The sequence below is a fragment of the Vanellus vanellus genome (genome assembly GCF_965231255.1).
Source record: "Vanellus vanellus genome assembly, chromosome: 1".
In the NCBI taxonomy this organism is placed as follows: Eukaryota; Metazoa; Chordata; class Aves; order Charadriiformes; family Charadriidae; genus Vanellus; species Vanellus vanellus.
In genome coordinates, this window is record NC_138905.1 from 118790518 (window position 1) to 118817621 (window position 27104).

Below are 27104 nucleotides of genomic sequence, written 5' to 3' on the forward strand. Positions count from 1 at the left end.
GGCGGCGGCCGCCATTTCCCCCGACGCCCGCCAAGCGGGAACGGCGGGACCGTGAGGAGACGCCTCCGAGCTGCTGCCGTCAGCCGCTCACCCCACCCCGCCTCGGCCAGTAAATTTAAAAAAAAAAAAAAAAAAAAAAAAAAAAAGTGTTAGTGCTGCTTTTCAGCCTGGTCCGGCTGAAAGACTACGACCACCGCAGCAATAGCCCCCCTTCGTCCATTGTACAGGGGGGGTCAAAAGGCAGCTGCATACGTAGTGAGGAGCAACATACCTGCTGGCAAAAGATGTAGTAAAATAAAAACTGTACTATAAAGATGTTTTATTCTGTGGGTTTTGTCAGTGGTTGTTCCTGTTTTACCAAACAGTATTTTTTTAACCTCTTAATTTGTTTCCTCTGACCTCCTTCGTTTTCCAAACATTTAAGCTAAAATGAACAACCTCAGGAAAAAATAAGCAGTTGGGTGCAAAGCTTCAGAATAAATGTCAAACTAACAGGACTCACTCCTGCATAAAAGCATCACTTTCAAGACTGTGTTACATCACACTTGTAGTAAAATAAGATTTACTCATGCTTTTATAGGCTTCCCTTGCATCATTTATCAAGAACCTACTACAACTCCGTTGAACGATAGAAGACACATTAACCATGGTTATAGATAATCCATTTTTCACTCAAATGTTCCAACTTCTGACACAGGTTTGAAGTGCTGGTGTCTACTGTTGGAGCCACCCACACAGTGAAAATGAGTAGCACAGTAGAACAGAAAAAATACTTTTGCTCTCAAATATGAGCAAGTAGGAAGCCACATGCTTTGAAGAAAGAAAAGCAGCAGTTTCTTCCTGACTGCATGGTAACAGAGGACGTTGGATAAACAGATTTGAGCTGTGCTTGGCATAGGACTGAGGTTAAAAAGACGGGAAGTGAAAGTGCACAGCACAGAAGGGTCTTACTGGAAAGACAACAAAGATAACATTACAGTAACAAGATACATAAAGTGCCTCAAACATCTGAGCGACATGACTGTATCAGCTTATGGACTCTAGATTCGCTAGGTTTACTGCCTGGTTGCCAAAATTAAGAAAATCAACTCGGGGGGGAACTCTTACTGTATCATATCCTTCCCCTCCACCGTCCTTGCCAATGCTGATTTCAATTAATTATAAATGTTATATGTGGATTAAAGACTAAGTGTACCACAGAGAGTGCTCAGTCTCAATGCAGTCAAAAGCAAAAGGTAAGTATAAAGGTGACTATTGGTAGGGGCTGGAGAAGGGAGTACTAATAAAAAACACCAGATCCCCCCCCTTTAATTTCTTATGGTTGAAAAACAACAGAAACTGAGTTTTCCTGTAGATGTTACTGACATTTGTAACTGGGGCAGTGCAGACAAGATTTGTCTGTCAAGCCTGCCTCTTTACAAGCTGCTGATGGGAACATTCTGCTCAACTGAATAAAAAAAAAAAAAAAAAAAAAAATGAAGTCACAGGACCTTCACAGACCATTTGTGCTGAGGTACAAAATATGTTTAAAGACTGGTTACAGAATTATTTGAAAGTGTACACTAATTTACTTCTCAAATACATTACATTTCTTTATCTTCCACAGGCTTAGAAACCAGGAAATTGTGTGTCAGAACTGGATGACTTGTCTTTTTCTTGCTTGATTCTTCTGAACTATTTCCATAGAAACTTTGGCTTCATACAATGGGATTGGTTCATCCAGCTGAGGCCTAAAATGGAACAATAGGTCAAAAGTGTCTGGTGAGCATGCTCAGATCAACAGAAATATTGCAGGACTACTGCTATAGACTTTACTTTCACTATGTAAACTTTGCTCCTTAAACAAAATAAAAGTTTTATAGCTTTGCTTGGATTCACAGAAGAAGGGAAGAGCCCTAGAGCAAACAGGAAACAGAAGTTAATTAAATGATATCCTTCTTACGGGGGGGGGAAAAAAAGGTGGTGGTGGTTAGGCTTTTGCTCAACAGCAATACAGTTATCTTGCATTAAGAGAAAGGATCTTCCATTCTCACCTCATTATGTGACTCTTCATATCTAGTGAAGCTGTCACTCTTCTCAGAGGAATATTAGACAGACATATGATCTTTTACAGCGAACACTATTTTTCAATCAGACACACTGCTGAGCGGCTGCTCAGCATACGTGCTCTCAGATACATGCTCTTCCTCCACCAAGAAAAAAAAAAAACTGTGCTGCCTCTGTTAGATGTTGACATAGTATATGCCACAGCAAAATCATGGGTTTTACCAAAAATTTTCTTGTGCTTATCCTGCTATGCTATAAAAAGAAATAGTCCATAAAGTGTTCCATATAAAATATGTCTGGTATCTTTTCCTGAGCATCCCAATATAAATTTGCAATAGTTTGTTGTTTTTTTTTTGTTTTTTTTTTTTTTTTTTTTTTGCAAGAGCTTTCTACTTCTAATGCTGAATTTAAAAAAAAAAATAAAAAAATGTAAAAGATCACATTGCTCACCTGAAAATGCTGCTTGATAATTTCTCCATTATATCTTCTAAGATGGGTATCTAAGAGGACTGTCAAGGTAACAACAGATAAAGCCTTCTATAATCATGTTTGCTGGCAAGCACCCTCTCTTGATAAGAAACCAGCAGGATCAAGGCAAAATGAAAATTAACCTTAATTCCAATCTTTCGATCAGATTTATGCACTTGTTATATATCAGAAACCTCCTTTCCTGAAGTAGTATGCAGAGACGAAATACGGAAAACAGAATTTTGAAAAATAAAGCAAAAGGGTTAAGACTGACAAAATGCAGCCCACACTAGTACAACATTCATCAATCAGAACGGCAATTGCATTTTTTTGTGCAGAGTGAAGATGCCAGACTTTGGTACCACTTAACTATCCCTACTATTCATATAGACATCTGAGGTAAAAATCAAAATAAAGCTGGGAACATAGAGTCCGTAAATTCTTGGAGCACCACTGTGCATCTGTAAGGGATCTTTGAGTTAATGGCTAACATTCATGACAATGCAAAAGATGAGGCTGTATTTAGGCTTTATATGAAATTTAAAAAAAAAAAAAAAGTTCCTTTCTTCATTTTAAGAGCAATCTGGTTAATATTTGAAGCTCAAGCCATTTTAAAAAGTGATCACCTTGCAATTTCTCCAGATGATATTAATGCCATATGCTCAAAAATTTCTCAAGATACACAGATACAAAAAAGCAGATTTCTCCTTTCAACGTTAAAGTCTGTTGTGATAAAATGTGCTGTTGTTATTAAAGATAGCCCAGGAGATGAAAGAAGAAACTTTACTGTTTAGTCAGCTTACTTTTTATATGTGAATAATTACTCAGTAAGCATTCAACAGAAATACCAAACTATAAAACTATTCATGATAACCTGCATCCCATAAATATTTCCTTAGTGTGCCTGACCTTGGCTAATCTACTTTGCAGTTTAGTGGAGGAGGGGACGACTTCCTTGCAGTACAGTTAGTCGTTTCACAAATATAATGACTAAATCCTCACCTGCCTCTGCCGTTCTGCTAAACTGCCAAAGTGATTCAGCAGATCTCATAATCTGCAGTGCAGTACAGCACAGGGAGGTTCCTTAAAGCCATAAACAGACAAACCCTCCATTACTTGAAGTGATCCAGTGAAAACTGTCATGCTAGTAGCAAGCTCAGAGTCCAGATGCTTAAGACCAAATGTAGATAATGCAAATGGAGTCGGCATTCCTCTTCCAGCACCCGCATCTTTGCTCAATAATTCTAACGTACATAACACTGCAAATAAGGAAAAGCTTATGAAGCCAAAATATTTTATATTCTACATTTAAACTAATTGCATTAAGGTTTACAGATGATGCATCTACTGCCCCAAAGAAAAAAAAAATTCCAAAGTCATATGCATAATATAAAAACTTACATTATCAAATCTTTAATTGATTCAATCTTGAACCAAAATATTGCATTTTCTCCAGAATATGTGTTTTCTATTTCAGCACTGCTTTTAATGAAGCATGCAGAGACATTTATTTAGAAGGAATGCAGAGACTAGCTTAAAACAATGAGTGTATGTTATATTTTAGTTATACTGTATGTATGCTTAGCTGTGCTGACCTTTAAGTCTGTGGTTACATGACTGAGTAGAATAGAATCTATTAGTTGGTTTCTTGCATATATTTCCATCCACTCTTATTAGCAGTCAGTATTCAAAATGACCATCAAAAGGATATAGAGATACTTCCCTTGCTGTATATTGGACAAGTTCCATATCTCATCATTCAGAAAGGAGACTGTGGCTCCTTTAAGAAACAAGGAATGGCTATCTGGAGGATCCAGCTTAAACAAATGAAGAAAAATGACATTTAGTTATACTTTCCTATATATTTAAAACAAAAAAAAGGCTCAATGGTTATTTTATATTGATGGTTTAAAAAAAAACAACAAACCAAACAAAAACCCACCCCTTGCCCATTCTTAAAACTTAGCGAACTTATAATATTTACAGATTTAAATGACACTTTTCTGCCTTCTCAAAGTTTAATACCCTGAGCCAAACAAAATAGTTCCTTTAAACTTTGTCAACACAGCCAAGCTATTAAAATAACTTACTATCATCTTAGAGAAGACAGCCCCAAAATTGTCCCAAAGGAAAAAAAAAAAAATTAATGCCATATAGTTCCCATTTTGTGGAGTTGAAAGTTTTCTTAAGTGAAAACTGATGTTATTTATCAGTGGGCAACCGTTCAGCCATGACAGAAGCTCAGACACATCCATGTATATAATGTGGTACAAACTAACTTACTGCCACACTGTCTTTACCTGAAGATATTTTTCTGTTGTTATCCAGTGTCCCCCAACACCAAGAAGAGTAATGATATCATGCTTGTGAGGCAGCAACTGTGATTTTGAAGCTGATTCATCTTCAGCACTATATAATTTCACTGGAGAGAGGGGGAAGAACAAATTTGTTTGAGCTCAGAAGAAAATTCCGTTCAGAAAGAAATGTCCATCTTGTCCTGTACTGAAAACCACATATTTTGGGATTCTTTACAGTCCTATGTCTTCTGATACAAATGAGTTGCAATATACGCATATGAATACACACAATGAAAGATGGCTGTCTGGAACAGCACTACAATTTAATTATGCTGTTAATCACATGAGAATATCTGAGAAAGTAGAAGATTTAGGAAATTCAATATACATTTCTTTTAACACATTTCAGTGGAACTCTAATAAGTTCTTTGATTATTTCAGCTAAAAATAGTAACTTCAGACAATTTTCAATTGTTACAATTGTTTTAGAATACACGTTGACAGTACTGGTGACTATGGTGTAATTTTTGTGTTAAAATAGGGAGCATAAAAAATGATGTCACAGCTCTACTCTTTAAACACATTTTTTTCTTTTCAGTTTTAAATAGAGGAAAATTTCAGACAAATTTAGCAGATGACTAATAGTATTAGATGCTTCCACTAGAGGGTGGTATGAGGAGATCTTAAAGAGATCTTGCTGCAGGAGGTCTACTGAGTAAAGATACATACATAAAATTGAACAGGAACAAGCAACTAACTGTAATCGTTTGAAGTGATGCAGCCTCCACCTAGATTACTTGGGGATAATTAAAAAAAAACCACAACCAAAACCCTAATGGCGCTCTGAAGACCAGATTTTCATCAGTTACATACCTCCAGCATCTAGAACAATATCCACTCCCAGGCCACCTGTTTCTTCCAAGCAGCTTTCCGCAACATCTATTTTTCCATTGGACACGTCTATCACTCTAGCTAGAAAGAGCGGTATATTTAGTCAATTACAGTAAAAATGTAGAGTTTAGATTCATAGCAGAACAGAAAGTTTCTAGTTTCTGAAAGTATTACAAGTTTGCAGCTAAATAAAAAAAACCTAGCCAATAGTTTTTTCATTTTCCAATACACTGCAAGATCAACACCAAAAATATCTATTAGCTTAATGCAGCAGTAAAATTCAGAAGTCTTTTTAGCTCACAAAGGATGAAGTATGCTCCTACAAGAATTAGAAATTCTTCTGTAATTTCATTCTTTGCTTTTCTTCTTTTCCAAAGTGACTTCAAAAATAGCAAGTTCTAGAGCGACTAGTGACTAGCCATGTTATTGAAGCAGAAGGGAGTGGTGAAAAGATAAGGCGGCACCTTATTTCTCATCTGCCAACTTTCAAATTATCTATCAAATAACCACAGCAGCAATGCTTTGGGAGAGTTTTCCAAGCACAGCTTTCTTCCCTTACTCTCCATAAAAATCACCACTTCCTGCCAGTCCTTCGCAGAGCCCTTCCCTTGCTTCCACATCATAGTGGGAAACAAAAACCTGTTCTCCCTGGCATGGAGCCCTCTCTCCCCTTGCAAGTCAGAAGTAAACATGTAAAAAAGCAATAAATTCAGTCACTGACTTGACTTTTCTTATGATTCCAAGAAGTCTTTGAATCTTATTATACCATCTTTTGTTTAAAACAATGCTTAGTGACATCATTACTTATCTCACAGCATGGATAAACTTCTTAATATATTACTTTCTGGATGTGTTTAACCTCTAAATGGCTCTCTGGGTCAGTAAATATTTAGATAGAAGTATTTACATTTCCTCTTGAAATATTTCTGAACTGAAAGTTACTAATACATTTTCTTCTTACACATCTGTGATACCATATATAGAGAGAGATGGTTATAAACCACAGAATCAGGAATAACTAGGGCAGAGAAGTAGCAGTTAAGGTTTTTAGTTTTGTTTCTCAGTTATGAGGTAGTACAAACATTTAGAAATTAAACAGGCCAAAGACTTCTCAGCAAAATGATAATTGAAATAATGTCAAATAAATTTGGAGGCACATTTTCAAAGCGTAATGGATTAAACTCAAATTTTCAATGTGTACTTACCCACTAAAGGTTGCCGTATACCTTCTTGAATTTAATGACAGGGGGTGGGAAGAAAGGAGAGAAGAAAAATTGCAAGAAACTGGTCATTAAAAAGAATATTAACAAATACTCAGTTAATGCTTTGGGGTTGGTTTTGGTTTTTGTGTGTGGTTTCCCCCCCCCTTTCAATCATATCATAAGATGCATTCAAACTCTTAGGTCAATCATTCAATTTCTCCACTGAAGTCAAATTATCTGGCTAAAGAGAACACACATGGTCATAATGTAATAAAGATGTCACATTAATTTAACAATGATAGTCACATTCCCTGTATGCAAATAAAACCCCATAATATCCTTTTCCTATTGGTTTCTTCAGTCAAGAAGTTTAAAGTTCTTTCTTAACACAGCAATTTGACAGGGTATAAAATTTCTGCAAATAGTTTCACTTTTTGAGAATAATGCTGATTTAATAGACTCAAAGCCTGACTATCAAAAAGGCAGGCAATAGTTTAGTCAGTTTGAGTATTTTCTGATTTCTGTTTAGCAAAAATTTCAGTTCAAACAGTACTCATCAAAATTGACATCAATTTCCTTCCTAGCAAAATGCTGTAACAATTTCTCTCCACTGTGTAAAAGGCTGAGCAACAAATGATAATAAAGTTTTCTATAATCCTTTATGCAAAATTTCTCACAAAACATTTGGAAATTGGTTCAGTTTCTTTCTTCTTTGACTTGCACAACTTCTTAAGTAACATTATTCTCACTGGCAAGAAGGCTTCAGTTTCTTCTTTCACTAGTGGTGAGAAGTAGAAATACCAGTGTTTCCACAACTTGCTTCTAGAGTTTACTCTCACCCAGTAAGTTCAGCTACAGAGTTCAAAAACTGTCATACAAAAGATCTGCTACTTGGTTTATTGAACATGCTTGAGAGTGCCATGAAATCACTGATGAGTTCTTACCAGAAACGTATCCACTGAAAGCTCAATAGTGGTTTTAAAAAAAAATTAAAATCTAACAACAAACCAAACAAAGAAAGGGGTAACCTAGGGAACAGAAGCAATATATATGTTTGTATGTATACACTTTTTTCTTCTATTCTGTAACAGAAACTTGTCACATTATTTATGTAGTATTCTGTCTCTAGTCAGAAACATAGGCATTAAAATTTCAAAATTTGTTATAGTCCTCTCCTTCATAGTATTATTATATTTCCTCTAGAGGTTACTGAAGACGTGCAAAGACCTCATCCTGTTGATCTAAATATGAATCTTTAAACATGAACAAGAACTTCTACTTCAGGCACTGGAATCGTATTTATTAAAAAAAAAAAAAAAAAACAACAAAAAAACACAACAACAACAAAACAAACCAACCAAAAAAAAACCCCCACCCAAACCACAAAAACAGTGGCTTTTTGCTTTCACACTCACTCTTTCTCTTTTTAATTCTGTACCCAGGTTGTGTGTTTATTTGAAGTAAAGTTGCAATTAAATTCCCCCCCTAATGTTTATGTTCCACAAACATTTGCAAAACTGCTAAACTAAACTCCTGTTGTTGTAAAACAAGAACATATATGAGCAATATAAGCAATGGCCTTTTCACTGCAAGAGATGGTTATGTCAGCCATTTATGAATCAGCTAGTTATGCTATACACTGATAACACAAACTGCTGGTCATTGACAAATGATAGGCTCTTGCTAAAGACTAAACAAAAAAACACTAAACACGCACAAAACAGAAAAAGCCTCCACCCACAGACATCAGAAGCCATCTTAGCTAGCTATGCTTGGGTTATTTAGAGCATTTATTTTATATTAACATTCGTGTAACAAAAACACCAGCAAAAAGTAAATATGTCAAGCAACCCAGAGTCATATTCATATGTGCTAACAGGACTATGACAATAAAATTAATTGTAAAGTCCTTTCTTTGCTAATAAAGTTTTCATATCACTAGCAAAATATACCCATAAAATATTACAAAGTGAAGGATTAGGTCTTTTGTATTTACTCCTTTACCGTGTTACAGCTGGTGTAACAAATCTCTAATATCAACAGCATTCACAAAAATGCTTTATGTTCTGATATCTGTAATGTCTGCTATTACAGTAAAAAGAGACTTCTGAAATAAGAAAAGGAAAAAATAGCTTTTTTTGTGAAGTTGCAAAAAAATAGAGGTAATATAGAATCCTAGAGAAATAAGTCTGCCAGGTCTTAGAAGAAATTATTACTTTTTCAACACAAAACTTTGCAGTTCCCTGTTGGAGATCATTAAGGTCAGATAGCAAAAAAATGTTTTTCTCCCTGCTCTTGTGTAATAACCTCTGCACGACACTCCACTTCCTGCTGCATTATCAGCACTCCAAAGCCACTACTGGAAGAGCTAAATGCTCACTTGGTAGGCTGGATGTGAATCACTCCCCAACACTGCAGATGTGTGTGAACGTGCAGCCCCAGAATGCACATGCAGACTGTGTTGTCTCTGTGCTTCCACTGCCAGTTCTGTTCTCGGGAGCCAGAAAGGAATTAAAATTGACAAGAACTCTGTTCTCTCTGTGTCTAAAGAGCAGCTCTCTGGCTTATTTCATCCCTCTGCTAGCTTACTATTCTTGAGCCAGCAGGGAGAACACAAGGACAATACTATGTGCACCTGCATATCAGAAATGCCTGATTTTAGTGAGTCACTAAGAACAAGAGAGGACATTTGAAAACTTCTTTTATTCTCCATTTCGAAAGCCAAGATTGCTAACAATATTACTATGCAAAACAACAAATGAGAAAGGAATCAGAGTCAGGGACAGTTAACCTTGACATTATCTTTTTAATCGGATCTCCTCTTAACACATATACATTTTGATTGATGTGACTGTAATATATGTAGACATGATAACTGACTACACAATGCTTTCCCCCCAAAGATATTCTTAAGAGACACAGCTACTCTTACTTATACTTCTTTGAATGACAACAAAAATCATACACTGAAAAAAACTTGGTGATTATACTGGGGCAGTCTTTGCATTTTGAGGAGGAAGTATCAGACACTAGTTTTAACCTTCTGTTCACTGTACAGCAAAGTTCATGGGCTAAAATCAAACTGGACTTTGCAATGCCATTTTAAAACTGTCTGAATAAAGAAAAATTCTGCTTTCCTCCACTCTGCAGCATTGGAATAAGAAAAAGTTTCATCAGGAAAGGTGCTAGTAGCTTTTACATAAAAGTCTTTTCCCATGGTCCAAATAGCACTGGAGAATGGATTGAGAGTAGCCCTGAGGAGAAGGACTTGGGGGCGTTGGTTGATGAGAAGCTCAATGTGACCTGGCAATGTGTGATCGCAGCCCAGAAGGCCAACTGTACCCTGGGCTGCATCAAAAGAAGCATGGACACCAGGTGGAGGGAGGCGACTCTGCCCCATACTCTGCTCTCATGAGACCACACCTGGAATATTGCGTCCAGCTCTGGAGTCCTCAACATAAGAAGGACATGGACCTGTTGGAGCGGGTCCAGAGGAGGGCCATGAAGATGACCAGAGGGCTGGGGCACCTCTCCAATGAAGACAGGCTGAGAGAGTTGAGGTTGTTCAGCCTGGAGAAGAGCAGACTCCCAGGAGTCCTTATAGCAGCCTTCCAGTATCTGAAGGGCACCTACAAGAAGGCTGGAGAGGGACTTTTTACAAGGGCATGTAGTGATAGGACAAGGGGGGAATGGCTCCAAACTGGAAGAGGAGAGGTTTAGAATAGATTTTAGGAGGAAATTTTTCACTATGAGGGTGGTGAGGCACTGGAACAAATTGCCCAGGGAAGTTGCGGCTGCCCCATCCCTGGAAGTGTTCAAGGCCAGGTTGGATGGGGCTTTGAGCAACCTGGTCTAGTGGGAGGTGTCCCTGCCCATGTCAGTTGAGTTGGAACTAGATGATCTTTAAGGTCCCTTCCAACCTAAACCATTCTATGATTCTGTGATTTTGAGGGGACCCCCCCCCCCAAAACGTAAATATAGAAGAGAAGAAACAGAAGAAGTCATAGATGAATCCAAGTATTACATCTAATGCAAAGCTCACTTGGAAAATAGGAAAATGCAGAGCCTTTGAGCATCCAGCTACAGTTATGACAGTACTTGAAACTGAGCTGCCACACAGCTTGATAAAATACTATTAGAAGTAATTTGAGTCTGATGAATACTGTATCTCTAGTATATGATTAAATCTGAACTCTGGCTCAGGTACCTAGATTACATACTGCGATACTGGTGATTTAATAATGCTTTCTTCTTGTTCACAAGCAACAATTTTATAAAATGAAAAGACTTCTTGAGTAGTTAGGCCAAAAGCCAGCACTCAAGCACTATTATGTGAGATGGAAAGTACTGAGAGACAGTCATTACAATTTAACTGAAGAATAAAAAGGTCATTAAATACACCTGAAACGGAAACTAAATACCTATAGATTACAGAATAAATTTTAAAACTATTTAATTAGACTATTTATAAATTTGTATTTCAGTTTTCAGCTACTGAAATAAGTCTCGACTAAAAAGAAAAATATTTTGAGACATTCTTTAGTGTAAACTTTAGCACTGAAGAATATAGCTTACCCACAGGAAGTCTAAGCCTCTCCAGGTACTGCTTATCTTCAACACTGTATGCAGTAGAGATCACTTTAGCTCCTCTGTGTTGTGCTAACTGAATAGCTATTGTACCAAATGGCTGCAGTAGAAAAAGAGGTAGATGAATTTATTTACAGCAACAATTTGATGCAGTTTAAGAAAGATTATATTGCAAAGGACATACAGGAGATGTCAGAATCCAGAAATGAACTTACTCCTTCAACAGAACACATCTGAACCAAGAATTTGAATATTCACAGATCTACTTTTGTTCCAAGTGAGACAAAAAATGCTTTTCATTGACTGGGAAGCTCTGAACAAACTTTCAGGAGTTAACTAGTTCTCCTCTTCAACAAAATAGCTCTACTTTAAGTGATACAAGTACCATAACTGCAATTTCAACTTGTAGCTTTGGGCTTGATTGCTTGTTGAAGGAAGAAGTGCTACCAAGGAAAAAGCCCCAGCCACATTTACATTAACAAATCTTGGCTGAGGCAAGCTCCACATCTTCATTAGCAATAACGATTGCAGTAATGCAAATGAAATTATTTATATCTAAGACAAGTTAAAAAGCAGTGGTGGGAAAGGAAAAAACTAATCAAGGCACTTTCCTCCAGTTATACCTGAGGGCTTAATGTCAATGTACAACACCAGAAGAGAACTACTTCTCTTTACTACCCACACAACATGTAAAGGACTGTATTCTTGGCTCGCTATCTTATGTGGGAGGGCCTTTCCTATTAATCCATTAAGTTAATGGCACTGCCAGGAGTAAAATACAAGGCTTGATAAGTTTAGTATGTTGTAAGAAATCCAATCATTCTGGTGATAAGATAGTTATTTATGGCAGAGGTAATCTTTCTGTTCCGAAATTGTTAGTATTGCACAGTTGTTACCTACACTTGCTCCATCCATTACAAGGACAGTTTTTCCAGGAGAGACAGGGGAAAGGTAGTGTAAAGCTGTGTATGCTCGGACACCATCACGAACAGTCCCAGCTGCTTCAACCCAACAAACTTTTTCTGGTTTACGAACTAAGTTTGAGGAAAAAACAAACAAACAAAAACAGATGGGAAAAAAAAGCAAGTCCCTGACATTTCACTCAGAATTATTTTTTACACTTCATCAATTTGTAAAACGCGAAAGAAAATTGCAAGAGTCAAATCATCTACAGGTATAATTATGATATACTTCACAAAGGAAATATTCCAGTGTTGTGACTCATGGCAGTGTTAGGTCAGCTACATGGAGTCAAAGTGGAAAAGGCAATTGTTGCAGCACTCTTGTGAGCAAGTTCAAATTAAAATACAATATTTAAGCACGAAAAAAAAAAAAAAAAAAAGGAGAGACACTTCCTACCATAACCTCCTGACAGAAATGATCTGAGGAGATCTCTTCTTTTCACAAAGATAATTCTGACGCAGAGAGTATACAATGCAAGTTCCAACCCATGAGCTCCTAAATTCTCTTTCTGTATGGTTTACAATCTTTTACTTCATAATCCATTGGTATAAACAGCTTGTGGCGGTTGTAACACATTTTAAGAGAGATAAAGGTCAAGATAACATTATTTGTCATCTCTGTTTTCTGTTGTCTCTATGTACAAGATGCTTAAGAGTTTTCCCATTCTACCCACAAGCTTAAAAGCCTGGGGAGGTAACACTAGTGAAATACTCTTAACTAGAAATCACAAGTTCAAACACCATTTTTAATGTAAGCAATTTACATGATTTAGCAGAGGCCTTGTTACTAAGCTAGAAAATCATCATAGCCCAGCTGAGAGTCTAGCACAGAACTGAACTAAGTAAGCACAACCCTCTTGAGGCACACTAGAAAGGAAAAAGACTGGAAAAGTTTGGTCTGTCCTTTTAAGCATAAGAACTGACAGTTTCACCTGAATTGGTGAAGCTATAAAACAACATAAGCAATGCAATCAACTGGGATCATGTATCAGTGTGCTGGAAAAGAATTCCAGGGATCATCATCAGCATCATCACTTTGTGTGCCAGTTCATACTACTTAGCACAAAGCAAGCTACTGAAGGTAATATAAAGTCAGAAATAATTTCTGCCTATAGTTATTGTAAATAGTGATAAGGCAGCACAGACCTCTACATTTCATTTTGCTTGATTTGTACTTTTAAGTGTTAGAAAGAATCAACCTTACTTTTTCATTTCCATGAGTCCATGACTTATTTTGCAAACACTGTCATAGCTAATTAAGATTTCATCTTCAAACAAGTCACACAGAATCACACAGAATGGTTTGGGTTGGAAGGGACCTCTGGAGATCATCTAGTCCAACCTCCCTCCCAGAGCAGGTTCACCTACAGCAGGTTGCACAGGTCACAACATAAATAATACTTGTTTACCTCTCATATATATAAAAAAACCCCAAACACACAGAGGATATTTTACAATATTTTACACAATAAAGTAGGGATTTAGTTTTGGTATAAACAACTTTAAAGGAATCACCTCATAACTACACAGGTCGAATTCATGGACAGTCACAAAAACACAATACAAACTAATGTGAGCAGAAGAATAGCTTGCTTAATGTAACACAACAAACTTGGGAGAAGCAGAGATTCCCAAATTTAGCATCCTACACATTCAAGTACTCTATGCCCAGAAAGGGAGAGCTGGAAACTCACAATAATTGAAAAGAGTATTTCAATACTATGTTTTCCCCAATCCTCACTCCCTGAAAATTCCTCTCTCCGGCTTCTAGTCTGCTAACTTTATCCCCTCTGTTAGTTCAGTCACAAGTGATATTCCTGGATTAAGTTAAAGTGAGGAAAAAAGCTAATTTCTCCTCATTTAATTTTGTGACAGATGAGGTGAGGAAAAAGTAGAAAGACAATGAAGCAGCAAAAAGGGAAGCTAGAAGGGGGAAAAAAGGAGGAAAAAAAAGAAAAGTCAGCTTGTGTGGTTTAGGCAAAACATTAACCCATTAAGTGATAACAGCAAAGAAAAAGCCCTTGAAAGTACACAGTATTCAAACTTCTATGAACAGGTGGAGTAGACAGAATGTCTGAATGTTGCTATACAGAACAAGTTTGCCCAGAGGTCCAAGTTAATTAGATCCCTATTAGAAAAGCTAAACTGAAGTGTAAAGATACAGTAAATGCATATATTAGCAAAATATATGAACTACGTACCCAAATAATGCTCATGAACTAGAACAACTTCACAAAGACCAGACTCTTCAGAATCCAGGGGCAAAATTCCTGAAGAAAAAAAAAAAAAAAAAAAAAAAAATTAACATAGACCTTTCATTTCAAACAAGCACACATTATAACCAAAACAAGCTCCTAATGAAATTGCTAGTCCCACTTGGTCTGTGGTTCAGTTGTCCTCTTGTCACGTTTATGACCAGTTAAGAAACCTTGGCAAGGTAAGAGCCTGTAATCTCTATGGGCACAGTGCACAAGATGGTTCCAAAGGTGCTCCAAAGAGCATTTTGGGGTTGGGGAGAGAAAGAATGGGGATACTACTGAGTGCTTTTTGCTACTGGCATGCTTAATTTTTGTTAAGTCATGTCTGAACTCATTTCACACTGCTCTCACTCTGATGAGTGCTCCTGTTTCTAGTCCAGGCCATGGCTAACAAAGAAGAAATCCAAGCTCTCATATTGCAGATGGGCACAGACCAAGCCACACTACAGACACCTCTAGTCTTCCATCCTGATGCTTCTAAGTGTGTTGTTAGCAAAGGCAGCAAAAAGGAGACAAAAAGAAGCAGAGGAAAACCAAACAAGAATACGTGAGTGTAAGTTTTAAAAAGGTGGAATAGAGAAGAGGAACTGAAGGAAAAATAACGCCCATGGAAGACAGAGAAAGCAAACACAGAACAGGGGGAAGAAAAAAAGAAATCCATCCAGGTCATAACAGTGCTTTTTTCCTCCACTGGACAAGGAAGGAGATCCACGAGCAGTAGGTTCTTGGATCCAATCAGTCTTCTGAATGCTGCATGTACCCTTTTTTATCTGTAAAACAGTATTTTCTTCCCTCTTCCATCCAAATCTTATACTGCATTTAGAACAAAGCAAGGGCTTTGGCTTAAAATCCTCAGCAAATTTGGCTCTTATTTCCAGTCTTTCACAATTCACATTGAAAAATGGTTACCCTACAGTGCTTGTATACATCTGCAGGTATCAAGGGTTTATCTATGGAATAATGCTAATGAAAAGTCTAAAGTAGCTGTCTACAGCAGCTATTGTGCAATTAGGAAATAATGCAAGAAGGGCACGAATCTCAGAACAGAACACTTTCTTACAACATCACTGTCAACTCCGTCTTACTTTCATAACTTAGTCATCCTCTAATCCTTTAGTTTAACATACAAAATATAAGCATATATGAAAGAATGTCCCTAAGAAATAACTCTTCTATCCTAAAGTATCATTTGGATTTTGATGATTAATACAATATCGTATTTCAAATGTTAAGAAAGATAGCCTTATAGTAAACTAAAATAGCCTTGGCACTTAAAACAGTTTGACTTCTAACAGCTTACTATAGAAAAGGCAAAACACAGAATGAATAATACATGAAGACATTCCTTTTCTTGACAGACACAAAAGTTCAGGAACGAGTCACATTATCTCCTAACACTCAAGACAGCCTCCAAGGAGTCATTATACATTGCCATCAACTCACATTGATTTCAGGGTCTCTAAAACCATTCACAAAAGCATAATCCTTATACTGAGGGAAAGACATATGGCATCTTAAAGAACTATGCCCCTTAGTATACCTCATAATGCTTACTGAAGCTCCAACATGAAGTATAGACCTTTATTTTATGTATGGTATACACATCAAGTATTTCAGACAAGTACAAAATTAGATTTTTCACCTTACATGCCAGAAATACTCCAGATAGCATAGGGCTTTTGTGCATTGATTATTTATGTATTCAGTAACAGGGCATATGGAGAACTGACATGCAAACTGGCTAACCACCAGTAAATCTAAGCAGGTATTAGATTTATATTTAGGTTCATGTCTCCAAGTATTTGTACCAATTTAACTCACTAAGAATATTTTTCCCTGCACTTATTTTAATGAGGAACATGGCACCATTGATTGCTAAAAGATTCTGAGAGCAACAAATAAAACTGACTGTAACTCTGAAAGGAAGTCAAGAATGTATCTCAAACCAAAAGATTTTTGGCTAGTCTGAGGTTCTACTACTGTATTTTTCTTAACCAAACAAACAATTATGTATAAGAGAATATACTACACAGACAGAGAAATCTCCTCTGGAAGATTAAGGAAGGATGAGAAAAACTTTAAAAATGAGAAACAATTCTTGATATGATTTTAGGACTAGAGTAATGATTTAACACATCAAGTACTTCCAGTGAGTACAGTACTATTCTTACATGAAAATTAGTAGATTCATAAATAAGGACTGTATTGCCATATTATTACTGTTAAACTCAGTAAGGAAACTTTGACAGAAGTACAGACTTTTTTGTCAGAAAAATATTTCTACTTGAATTTTACAATTGTATATTTTGGGACAGTTTGGCATTATTAAACACACAGGTAACCAAAACATTTGGCAATAGCTCATTTGCTTTTAAATCTGCTCATTTGTTAACTATGTATAAACTCACAGCAATAGTAACGGGAAGTGTGCTTGTTAGGAAAGATTTAGCAAAATAGAAATATTTTGCTCCTATCTTTTGTCTTTATAGCATCTATAGTGGATGCATAAGGTTGAACAGCTGTTTGAAAGTGAATGCTACGAGAGTTCAGTATTTAAAGTGCATTTTCTTTCTTTTAGGGACAAAAATATTTAATGCTGTTTTCTGTATCTTCCTATTTCCATACATGTAATTCTGACTTTTCTGTACCTGCATTCGAAAACATTCAGCATTCAAGAAAAAAAAAAATGCAGACAACAGAAGTCTCAGACAAAATGAATCTGCTTCTTTTATGACCCAAGTACAGATTCCATTCCCTTAATTTCAGATTTACTCTGAAGTATCTCAGCTGATTCAAACTACTTATTTTATAGTTGAATTAATAAGAATGGAATTAAGTCCCAATTCACAAAAAAGCCTACCCTCCCACAGCCATTTAGAATGTCACTTAGACCTCTCAGGTCCACTGACATATTTTCAGAGGATTTTTTCCCCCTAACTACTTACCGAAACTGTACTGCTTCAGCTACAACAGAAGGTGATTGAAACACAAATACTGTTTTAAAATATTCAACAGATGCAGCATATGCCAGTAAGATATGTAACCAAATGAGCAATACTGTTCACAATAATGATACTATTCATAGTTTAAAGTTAATTCATATGCAAGACCAGAAAATGCCTGGCCATAACTGTTCTACTTTATTAAACAAACCAAAGCCGATTCTGTACCCCATAAAATGGAATATTAACTCCCAGCTGAAAGGATTACACCTTCTGTGGTGAATAAATAATAATAATCACACATCTTATTCCATTAGATTTAAGCTAGTGATATGAAAGGTCTGTCAAAGTTTTACCAGCAAAAGAAAAGCCCCAAACACTTTGTGTGATTTTTGACATCGAAGTCTGATTTAAACAAACAAAAAAAGTACAGTGATTACCACTTTCCTTTCTGATGGGGCTTCTCTGACAATAATGTCATAGCAGAATCACAAAGCATCTCCCTGTGGTTAAGTTAGGGGGGAATTAAGTCCACTTTCGAGAACTCTACAGTGTAGAGAAAATAAAGATTCTGGAAAATGAGCTGCTCGAATCAGTGTTTCTTTTTAAATGTGGCCTTATATTTAGCAAAACACCTGAGTACATGCACTGCTTTTGGCAACTCAGAAAATCCAGTAGAACTGGTGAACCTACTTTCATGTTTAAGTTAGGACCGCTCTCGATTTCTTTACTTGAAGAGGAATCGACATGACTTAGAAGAAACTGAACAATCTTCAGTATGCTTCAAGAAGAGATTCACCACCAGCCGTTAAAAGTATATTTTTATACTATCCTAAGAAGGGAGGAAATATAAGCCTAGACTTTGTATCACCCACAGAAATCAAAAGATATCTATTAATTACCTCAAGATGGTGTTATAAATACAAATAATTGTGTATATATTCAGATGGTTGCCTTTAGAACACTTACTCCGCACAGCTAATTGGACCCAGGTCTATATTCTTAAAGATTTGCTGAATGCAGTAGGACTATGGAAGTTCACATCCCCAGCTAACATAATCTGTCATTCTTATAAAGAAAAAACTTCCCTAAGAGAACAGTTTTAGACTAGAATTCTCATTTATAAGAGGTTATTCATGCAACACTAGTTGAGTCTTTGAAAATATAGGTCTAATTGTAGATTTAACAATGATTATAACCTCAGCCATTCCTTATAAAAAGATTATTAATTGTATTAGTTGATAAGGCAAACAAGCATTAACTTACCCACCACTTCATCATCTGGCTGAAAAAAGGTTACCTTTCTTCCAACTCAGGAATATATGAAAAGGAGGAAAGAAGGTATGAAGATAAACGTTTATAGCTGAAATTGAACATGCACTTGAAAGCACTTATTATCACTAGCTCACAAGACTAAAAACCTACCCTGCTAGTGATTTTTTTTTCTACTAAATGGGTACATACCAAACCCAAATGTTTAATTCACTAAACTTTGGCAGCCCATCCACAAACAATTACATGCAAGTACACACATGCGTATGTGTTTGAAAGAGCCAGGCTTTAAACTACACATCAAAGGTGGATATGTCAGTGAAACACCACTGAAATTCCTGAATGTTATTTTGTCTTTACTATTCCAACAAATGATTTTTAGAAATAAATTGAAATCCATTATAGCACGAGCAGGTAATATCTTAAGGTCTCACTATATTTTATTTACAAAGCTGCCACGCAATTTTTTTTTAAACTCTGAACAGATATTCAGGAATTACAGTTCAGTTCCTTTTTTTACTTTCATTTCAGTGTCATTACTGACTTAGGGGAAGCCTCATTAAGAAAGCAAATAGTTCCTACTATTGAAGGCGTACCATACAAACAGTATTTATTTGTGCTGGATTACCAAACCTTAATTCTTGCTCCATACCTTCACAAGACAATTATACTAACTTACCTTCCAATACAACTCCAGAAATTTCTCGACCAACAGGTAGAAGCTCCTTCTCCAGTTTGATTTCTGACAGAAGCTAAATGAAAATAATAGTTACAACATTCTTATTAAGGCTCAAAATTTGCATATGTATTATCGTTTTACATTGTTTGATATTCACAGTAAGAAAGTTGGGCCATTACCAAAATGTTATCTGGGGGAAAAAAGTACACACATTCCTCATTAATATTAAAACCTTTGCATTGATTTTCTGTATTTAAATTTAGAAGCATATAAAAAAAAATAAAAAGTTACAAACAAGCAAGCCAAACTGTGACTTAAAGTCAGCATGCAGAGGATGATAAAAAGGATTTACTGTAAGAGAACTCACAAATGAAAACTGATCTTTCTCCATAAATTAGGAACCAAATTACAGGTGCTTTTTATTTAAAGAGATATGCAAGAATACCACATCAATCCTGTGCCATCTTTCTCAGCAGTAAAGCCATATCCTCAGACAGCATAAATGGAATTGTGCCAATTACCAACTAAGGCCCTAGCTTAGATCTTCAACGGAAACTGTAAACATCTTTAGCTTTTATTGAAAAAAAAAAAAACAAACCCAAAACAAAATGCAAATACCTTTGTATCTATCCAGCTCAGTGCACAGGCTCTAACTTGTACTTTCACTTCATTGTCTCTTGTAGGAGGAAGGTTTTCCTAGGACAAATTTACAGATGTTACATTATACAATGTAACGTGAATGTGCTGTTAGGATCCTCTCAAGCTCCTGAAAGCACTTTTCCAGAGTCTCAGAGTGTTTTGTTGTCAGGACAAGAAATTTTTTTTCAATGAAAAGGGAGCTGATATCACAATGGATTTACAACACCATTTTGAGTACATGTATATTACTCTTACAAATTGACTGCTAGACATTACTAAACCTCAACAGACACTGACATTATTTTTCTATTGTTTTTTTTTTTTTCTGCAAGTTAAATATCACACCCTTATCTGAAAGAATTTTTGTATGTAATTACCCCCCCAGAATCTGTCTAACAAGCAGAAGGAGGCAGATGTTTAATATTAGAACTATATTGCAAGAGTGATGGAGAATTTTAAGAGAATTTTGACATGGATGTCTGACGTACTGTACTGACAAACTTACTGAGTAGTCCAGATAGTGTCAAAGAAACAACACTGATAAGAATTGGTGTTGGCCCACAAATGATGGCTAACTCACATACAAAAGTGTTCTGCTAATGAAGCCTCCCCTTACTATTTCAACTTTTGGTTTTGGGATTGACATCTAACATGATTTTAAGTAGTTGAGTACTGCTACTTTGAAGTATTTAATTAGCCAAGTTGAGTTCTGGACTGCTGACTCCACACAGCTGTTGAAGAGCTACCTCAGGTACTGGATGCAAAATGATGTATTTCCATATTATATGTAGTCTGCAGCAGAGATGTCTGTTGGAACTGAAACACTTACCAGAAAGTCACGAGAGCACTTTGTTTCTGTTTCTGAAGTTAAGATATATTCGTGTTTAAGCTTTCTTTGATTTTTTTTTTTTTTTTAAAAACTCTTCCCAAGAAACAGCTGTTGCTTTTCTCTTAGGCTTAGCAACATGAACAGTAACTTCTGTCCAAGGAATATCCAGCTGAACTTTTTCTCACCCCAGCTGAGTTAAACACATGCTGTTCCTTTAAGATTTCAAGCCATTTTGCCAGTCAGGCTGACCTCCTGCTCCTCAAGCAAACCAAAGTGGGTTCTCACTCTTTGTTCCACAAAACAGAAAAACAATTAAACTGTTGAACTATATGAATGCCGCATCTCTGGTTTAAAAAAAAAAAAGTCAGAATCTAAGGGACTTATGTAATTTATATAAATTTGAGATTATATTGTCTTTTAGAACTATCCTTTTGGTATGCATAGCTCAATGAACCTAAGCACTGCTACAATGCACATAATAAAATTGCCTTTCTTTATAAAAGAATACAAGTCTTAAGAACAAAAAGAGACGATGAACTGTTTGTGCTGTGAACTGGTTCCTGCCTTCCTAATTTAAATAGGTCATTATTAGGAAATGACCAAGCACCATATAAGGAAAGTTTGCTATGGAAATTCTTCATCCAAGCTACTGACTTTTTTTAATCTACCAACTGTTCTATTAAGGTCTCCTTAGCCAACTAGCTTTCCTTTTTCTCACTTTTTTCAGTATTTATTTCTATTTAAGATGATGATTCCATAGCGCTGGTCATTACAGACACCTGCAGAATCAGTTCCTGGCTGAAAAGATTTAAATAGGCAAGTACGGGAGTGCAGTTTCAAGATCTGCTTTAGCTTACCTCAGACTGTACAAGAGTTGTCTGGCTCACCTGTTGCCAGCATCTACATATTCCCATCCCCTCCTCTGTGTTGAAGCTAGCAATCATGGAGCCATCACAACAATGCGAACTAACTTCTAACAAATTACTGGTTTTCACCTGGATAAGTAAGCTGATCCAGCTCACCTTATAGCCACATGGCTCCTAAAACCATTACAAGGGAGAGAACAAAAATGCACTGCTGAAAGGTGAACAAACTTTTTCAGCAAAAGCACAATTTCACAATCAGTTTAAGTAGATCTAAGATTGCTCCATGAATATGCACATTGGTAGTATCAAAGTCACTCATCTCATTGCATCCTTTTCTTCAGGCAGTTTGTTAGATATGTTTCATTATTGGGACTTTGCAGCTGCTAAAGCAAGATTCTCACCAGTACGATACCGTTTCATTTTGATATATGGCTCATAGGTATATTTAGTTATCTACATCACACAGGTATACAGAGGTATCTATAGTAATTTATTTTGTACCTATAAGAGATTTAAGAACACAGGTTCAGATCCTCAAAACCATGTAAGCATTCTTCTCCTGTACAGACACCCACACTGCATCAATATGCACTCACTCATATCCTATTTTAGCCTAATGCCACAGGCTCATGTGTACACATGTATCCAATTAATGTTTACATCCAAGTGATAAGACTCTTTAGCACAATAGTTTCAGCTAAATTAACAGAGTTGTCTTGTTCTTCCTTTAAGTTGTAGGAAAATAGGGAGCTAGACAAAGAAGACTTATAAATGCCTCTAAGAAAAAGGCTTCACTGTGATCTCAATCCTCACTAAGAGCAAAGAACTCATAAGAAGAAAGAAAATAATGGTAGGAACACTCCAAACATGATAAATTTCTCAAGCTATATTTCTACTTTTTCAGTGACCAGAAAATCCAACCAGGAGATGCGAATCCATATGAAGCCAGAGTTCATTTGTTACGCCTGCAAAACTTGCTTTTAAAATATGGTCACAAAAACTGCACAGAGAACTCTAGCACTGGTCTTGCCAAGCGCTGCATGACGCTGGTAAAATACACCTTCCCTACTTTCATTTACCTGCCTGTATGGACAAGGATTACACCAGTTCTTTTTTAAGTCTACAGAAGAATTAGGCATTTCAATTCCCACGTGGCATTCAGCCACACTCTCTTCTTCCACTGAATGATTTAATAGTACTATTATGATCGGAACTCACTCTTTCCTGGAAGACAAATGTCATTTCCTCTCCAGGTGAATTCTGCTGACAATACAAGGCCTTCATAGTGATCTGAAAAAAGACACAGCAAGCAAACTGTAATACATGCAGTATCTATAGAGCAAGCAAGTAACTAAAGCTTTGTTGCTTTATAAGCAGAACAGCAATTGCTTGCAAGCAACACGGGGCCTATGAGTCCTTCCAACATAAGTTCTAAAGCAGATACAGTGTCACCTGCAACAGGTTACATCAATATTGTTGATAATAACATAGAAAAACCTAGGGACTGAGGATGTACGTCAAAAGGCAATGAATGATACACAGGATTTACCAATCAATTGTCCAATGCAGTAGATGGGTTGTTTAACACCCAGGCTGGAAGGCACACAATTTGACTAGCTCAGACAAAGGCAGCGCAAAAGGCAATATAACCTGTGCGGGAATACAAGGAACCTTGCTTACGACTTTATTAAAAAGGGTTGTTGGTCTCCTCTCCCAACTCCGCATAAAATGTCCTCAATAAACAAGAGCCTTTTGGAGAGAGAGAAAAAAAAAAAACTCGCTTCAAGTTACAGGAAAAAGAAAAGCACAGAGTAGAGAAGCAGAAAACCATTATATTGCTTCTGGCAGCCAGCACAAACACCTCAGGGCACGCCTAAAGTTAAAGGCACCGCCCTGAAGCACCTCGCGTTTCATAAAGGCAGAGCGCGCGGCAGCCGGGGCCCAGCCCAAACCGGCCCAGCCCCGAGCTCGGCGGTGCCCGGCCACTTGGCCTAGCTCTCGGCGCGCTGCGGCCTCAGCGCCCAGACGGTCCCCGAGGGCAGCTGCCTAGCTGCCCCCGCTTCCCTTAGTGCCACCGGCCACGCTGCTGCTATTGTTCCGGTGCACACCGGAGACCAGCTCGGCGCTGGGGAGAGGGGATTGAAAAGCCCACCGCCTCACCAGCGCCCGCCTCCGCACCGTGTCAACCGCGGCAGCCCCTCAGCGCCCGCCGAGAGCCAGGCGCGGAGGAAACCTGCGCAGAGACGACGCTCAAAGGGGAAGGGCTCCACTCCAGGCACCCGGTGGAAAGAGCCCCCGGGGGCCGAGACGACGCACTTGCGGCCCCTGGGAAGCGCCGCCACCCCGCGACCGGCGGTTGCCATGACAAACCGTTACTTCCGCCGTACTCCCACCTCGGCGCCCTCCGGCGAGCACGGGCACCGCCCCGCCCCACCGGCCAGAGAGGCCTACGCCAGCTCGTGATTGGCCACAGTGGCCGCCACTCGGCATAAAAGCGCAGGCGGGATTGGCTACGGCGGCTGTCGCTCGCTATAAGAAAGAGGGCGGGAGAATACGTGCCCCCTCCCCAGCGGCGTGCCAGACTACGCGGCCCAGCAGGCTGCGCGTCCCCGCCCGGCGGACTTACACCGCCCGTGACCTCTCGGGAGCGGGGCCGGCAACCGGGATGCCGCCGGGGGTGGGAGGGTGTGAGGGAAGCAAGAGACGCCGCCTTAAGTTACCCTTATGTAAAGTAAAGGGGTCGGCCGCCCCGCTGGAGGTGAGGTGGGAGCTCAGCCGCCCCCTCCCTCCTGTCCCCCGGCTCCACTCCCTGCGCGTGAGCGGGCCTGGCCGAGCCCGGATTGGCCGCAGGAGGCCGGGTCCTTGCGTTTTTCCCGGTCTCTGATTGGCGGCACTCGCCTGCCCGTCGCGCGGGTTGGGAGGGGGGGGCGGGCGGCCGCGCGTCAGTACGGCGGCTGTGAGGGCGAGGGCGAGCCAGGGCTCCTCCCCCCCCGCCGCCCGCCAGACGGTGGCTGAGGAGGCAGCGGGAGGGGATGGTGCGTCTGGCGGAGGCGGTGGCGGGCGCCGCTCCGGCTCCTCCATCCCCCCCCGCAGTCGCCGTCGGTGTGAGTAGGGCCCCCCGGCCTGCGCAGATATGAGGTACTGCTCAGTGGCGGCGGGAAGGGACGAGAAGCGGGGGGGAACCTTCATTGGGAGGGGCGACGGTTCACCCCAGGCCAACAGCGCCCGGCGGGCACCCACGGGGGGGGGGAGGAGAGGGGGGCAGCGGCGCCGCTGACCCGCGCTGCCTCTGCCGCCCCCCGTCTCCTCACGGTACCGGCAGCCGGGCGTGTCCCGGTGCCCGGGCCCGCTGACAGGCGGCGGGTGCCCGGCACGGAGCGAGGCGCCTCGCTCCTCTTCACCTCCCTCAGTAGCCGTGGTTGTCGCCGGTGTGGGCGGCCCGGGGGTGGGCGCGGGGCCGTGAGGCGGGCGCCCGCGGGATGAGCCCGCCGTGCGGGTCCGGCGCCGGCTGCTGCCGCGCAGGGGTTGGCGCCGCTGCTTGCCTTGCTCGGGCTGGCCTTTTTTCCACTGTTATTCTTTTATTTTTTATTGGTACTTCACCCGGGGTGGGTTTCTCGGGTGCCGTATTCGCAGCTACGGTTTTGTGGGTAGAGGAAAGCGGGGCAATGCGGTGGGGGGAGCGCCTCGGTTGGTGTGCGCTGGCTCGGTGATAGCATAGCCCTCGCCGTCACAAGACAGCCATCGCTCCCGGAGGGAACCGTGTCCCGGCCACCCTTGTCCTCCGGGGGGGATCTCGGACGCGGAATGCAAGGAGTGGGTTGTGCGGCTGCGGGTAGCGGGTTTCCCTTCAGCGCGTTAAGTAACGATTATTCCTGCTGCCTCCGTCCTCTTTACTCCCTGCCCCTTCGACGCATCCATTCCGCCCTGGTGCGAAGGGAAAGGAGGAATGCCATCCCTTACGGATTGAAAAGGGCACACGACCAATTGGACGAGGGAATGTTGTCAGGGCGTCAGGAAAAGGAAACCGGTACATGGTCGGGTTTTTGTCCCTTCATTTCTGTTTGCCTTGCATTAGTAGACAACTTTGCGGATAATGTTTCCTGTGGATATCTTTTGTTCTGATTCAGCCGCTTCTTTATTTTGGCAGAAATGTGGATTTTGCTTTTAGAAAACAGTATTTTCTGTGAATTCTACCTTTCTGTGGGGTGTGGATGTCATGATAGGAAAAACAGATCATTTGAGAGTATTGTTTATTAAATAATTCTTGTTAGTAAAATAACTAGCATTCCAGATGTGGTAGTATGGTACTTATTAAAGCATGTTTTCCCCTACCTCTTCCCACACCACAAATCTAAAGTATGCTTTTTGTTTAGAGCTTGTATGGCAATATATATTTAAGGTAATAGCTATGTATTTTAGCAAAATGTTTGAAGTCGACCTCCAAATGCATGCATTTGTTCCTAAAACAAAAAGCCAAACTGTGTATTTTAGGTACTTTAGGTATTTAGGCTCTGGAGAGTGTTAGACTGTGCAGTGTTATTCCACACTGTCTTAGACAACCTTTCTATCTCTTTTGCCTTTTTATTCTAGTCACTAGCAACTTCCCTCAATGAATATGACCTGGTGATGTTTTTTATACAGTATATTTATTTTACATACCAGTGAATTGATTACTGAATTCTTTCTGTTTTAAAATGCTCACACTGCATCTCCAAAGCCCTGCTTGAGGGGGTGAGGTATGGAAGGAGGAGTCTTGCATGTCAGCTGTACTCAGATTTCCAAGTACAGGAGTAGGGGGTGTACTTGATTGTAGATTATAAGGAGGTGTACTGATTGCAGATAGAAGCACAGGTAAAGAAAACAGTTGCATTCTTTTTGTTCACTTATAATTTAGGATATGCAGTCATCTATGTTTAGACGTGCATGTAAGTCAAAGCAGTTTGAGCCATTTTAGCTTGTGTGATTAGCACTTGTATGCTCTCACTGATTTTGGCAGCTTTACAGGGGTCATATTTCGTACAGATGAACTGTTTCTGAACAGTTTCTCCAGTGTATTAAACTCAAACTTCATTTGAGCTGAGTGGGTTGCTCTTTGCACTTGCTGCTTCACAAACCACACTTAATTCTTTCTGTTGTAGTGTTCACTCTATAATATCCCACTGTCTT

The 27104-nt window shown here is 39.2% G+C and overlaps 2 protein-coding genes across 7 annotated transcripts in view; one reads left to right on the forward strand and one right to left on the reverse strand.

Annotated features, from left to right (window-relative positions):
- Window positions 1-48: 48 nt before the first annotated feature.
- Window positions 49-24754, reverse strand: CRYZL1 (crystallin zeta like 1). 6 transcript variants are annotated; one of them, XM_082490438.1, is made up of 15 exons: window positions 24099-24138; window positions 23619-23687; window positions 23157-23228; window positions 20223-20300; window positions 19605-19677; window positions 18920-18964; window positions 14655-14723; window positions 12392-12525; window positions 11480-11591; window positions 6908-6928; window positions 5685-5783; window positions 4815-4936; window positions 4226-4331; window positions 2497-2542; window positions 49-1730 (listed from the first exon to the last, which is right to left on the reverse strand). In XM_082490438.1, the coding sequence occupies exons 2-15, from the start codon at window positions 23661-23663 to the stop codon at window positions 1631-1633; spliced, it is 1122 nt and encodes a 373-aa protein (XP_082346564.1). In that variant the 5' UTR covers window positions 23664-23687; window positions 24099-24138; the 3' UTR covers window positions 49-1630. The 6 variants fall into 6 exon arrangements, with proteins under 6 accessions (XP_082346564.1, XP_082346563.1, XP_082346568.1 ...); XM_082490437.1 differs by having other exon boundaries at window positions 6908-6931; XM_082490442.1 differs by having other exon boundaries at window positions 2497-2543; window positions 4223-4331; window positions 6908-6931.
- A 204-nt stretch (window positions 24755-24958) lies between these two features.
- Window positions 24959-27104, forward strand: part of ITSN1 (intersectin 1) — a 140558-nt gene continuing 138412 nt past the window's right edge. The window contains exon 1 of the mRNA XM_082478940.1: window positions 24959-25076. The gene's annotated coding sequence lies outside the window, so the exon portion shown is untranslated. The remainder of the gene's footprint in view (window positions 25077-27104) is intronic.

What these genes read in the sequence shown, in the direction of transcription:
- CRYZL1 (XM_082490437.1), bottom strand. Translation starts at nt 23,663, where the DNA reads ATGCGGAGTTGGGAGAGGAGACCAACAACCCTTTTTAATAAAGTC. An exon ending in TTCTGGAGTTGTATTGGAAG is followed by an intron (nt 18,965 to 19,604) that starts GTAAGTTAGTAT and finishes TATATTCCTGAG; the next exon opens with TTGGAAGAAAGGTAACCTTT. An exon ending in TATTGTTCTAGATGCTGGAG is followed by an intron (nt 4,937 to 5,684) that starts GTATGTAACTGA and finishes CCCTCTCTCCAG; the next exon opens with TGAAATTATATAGTGCTGAA.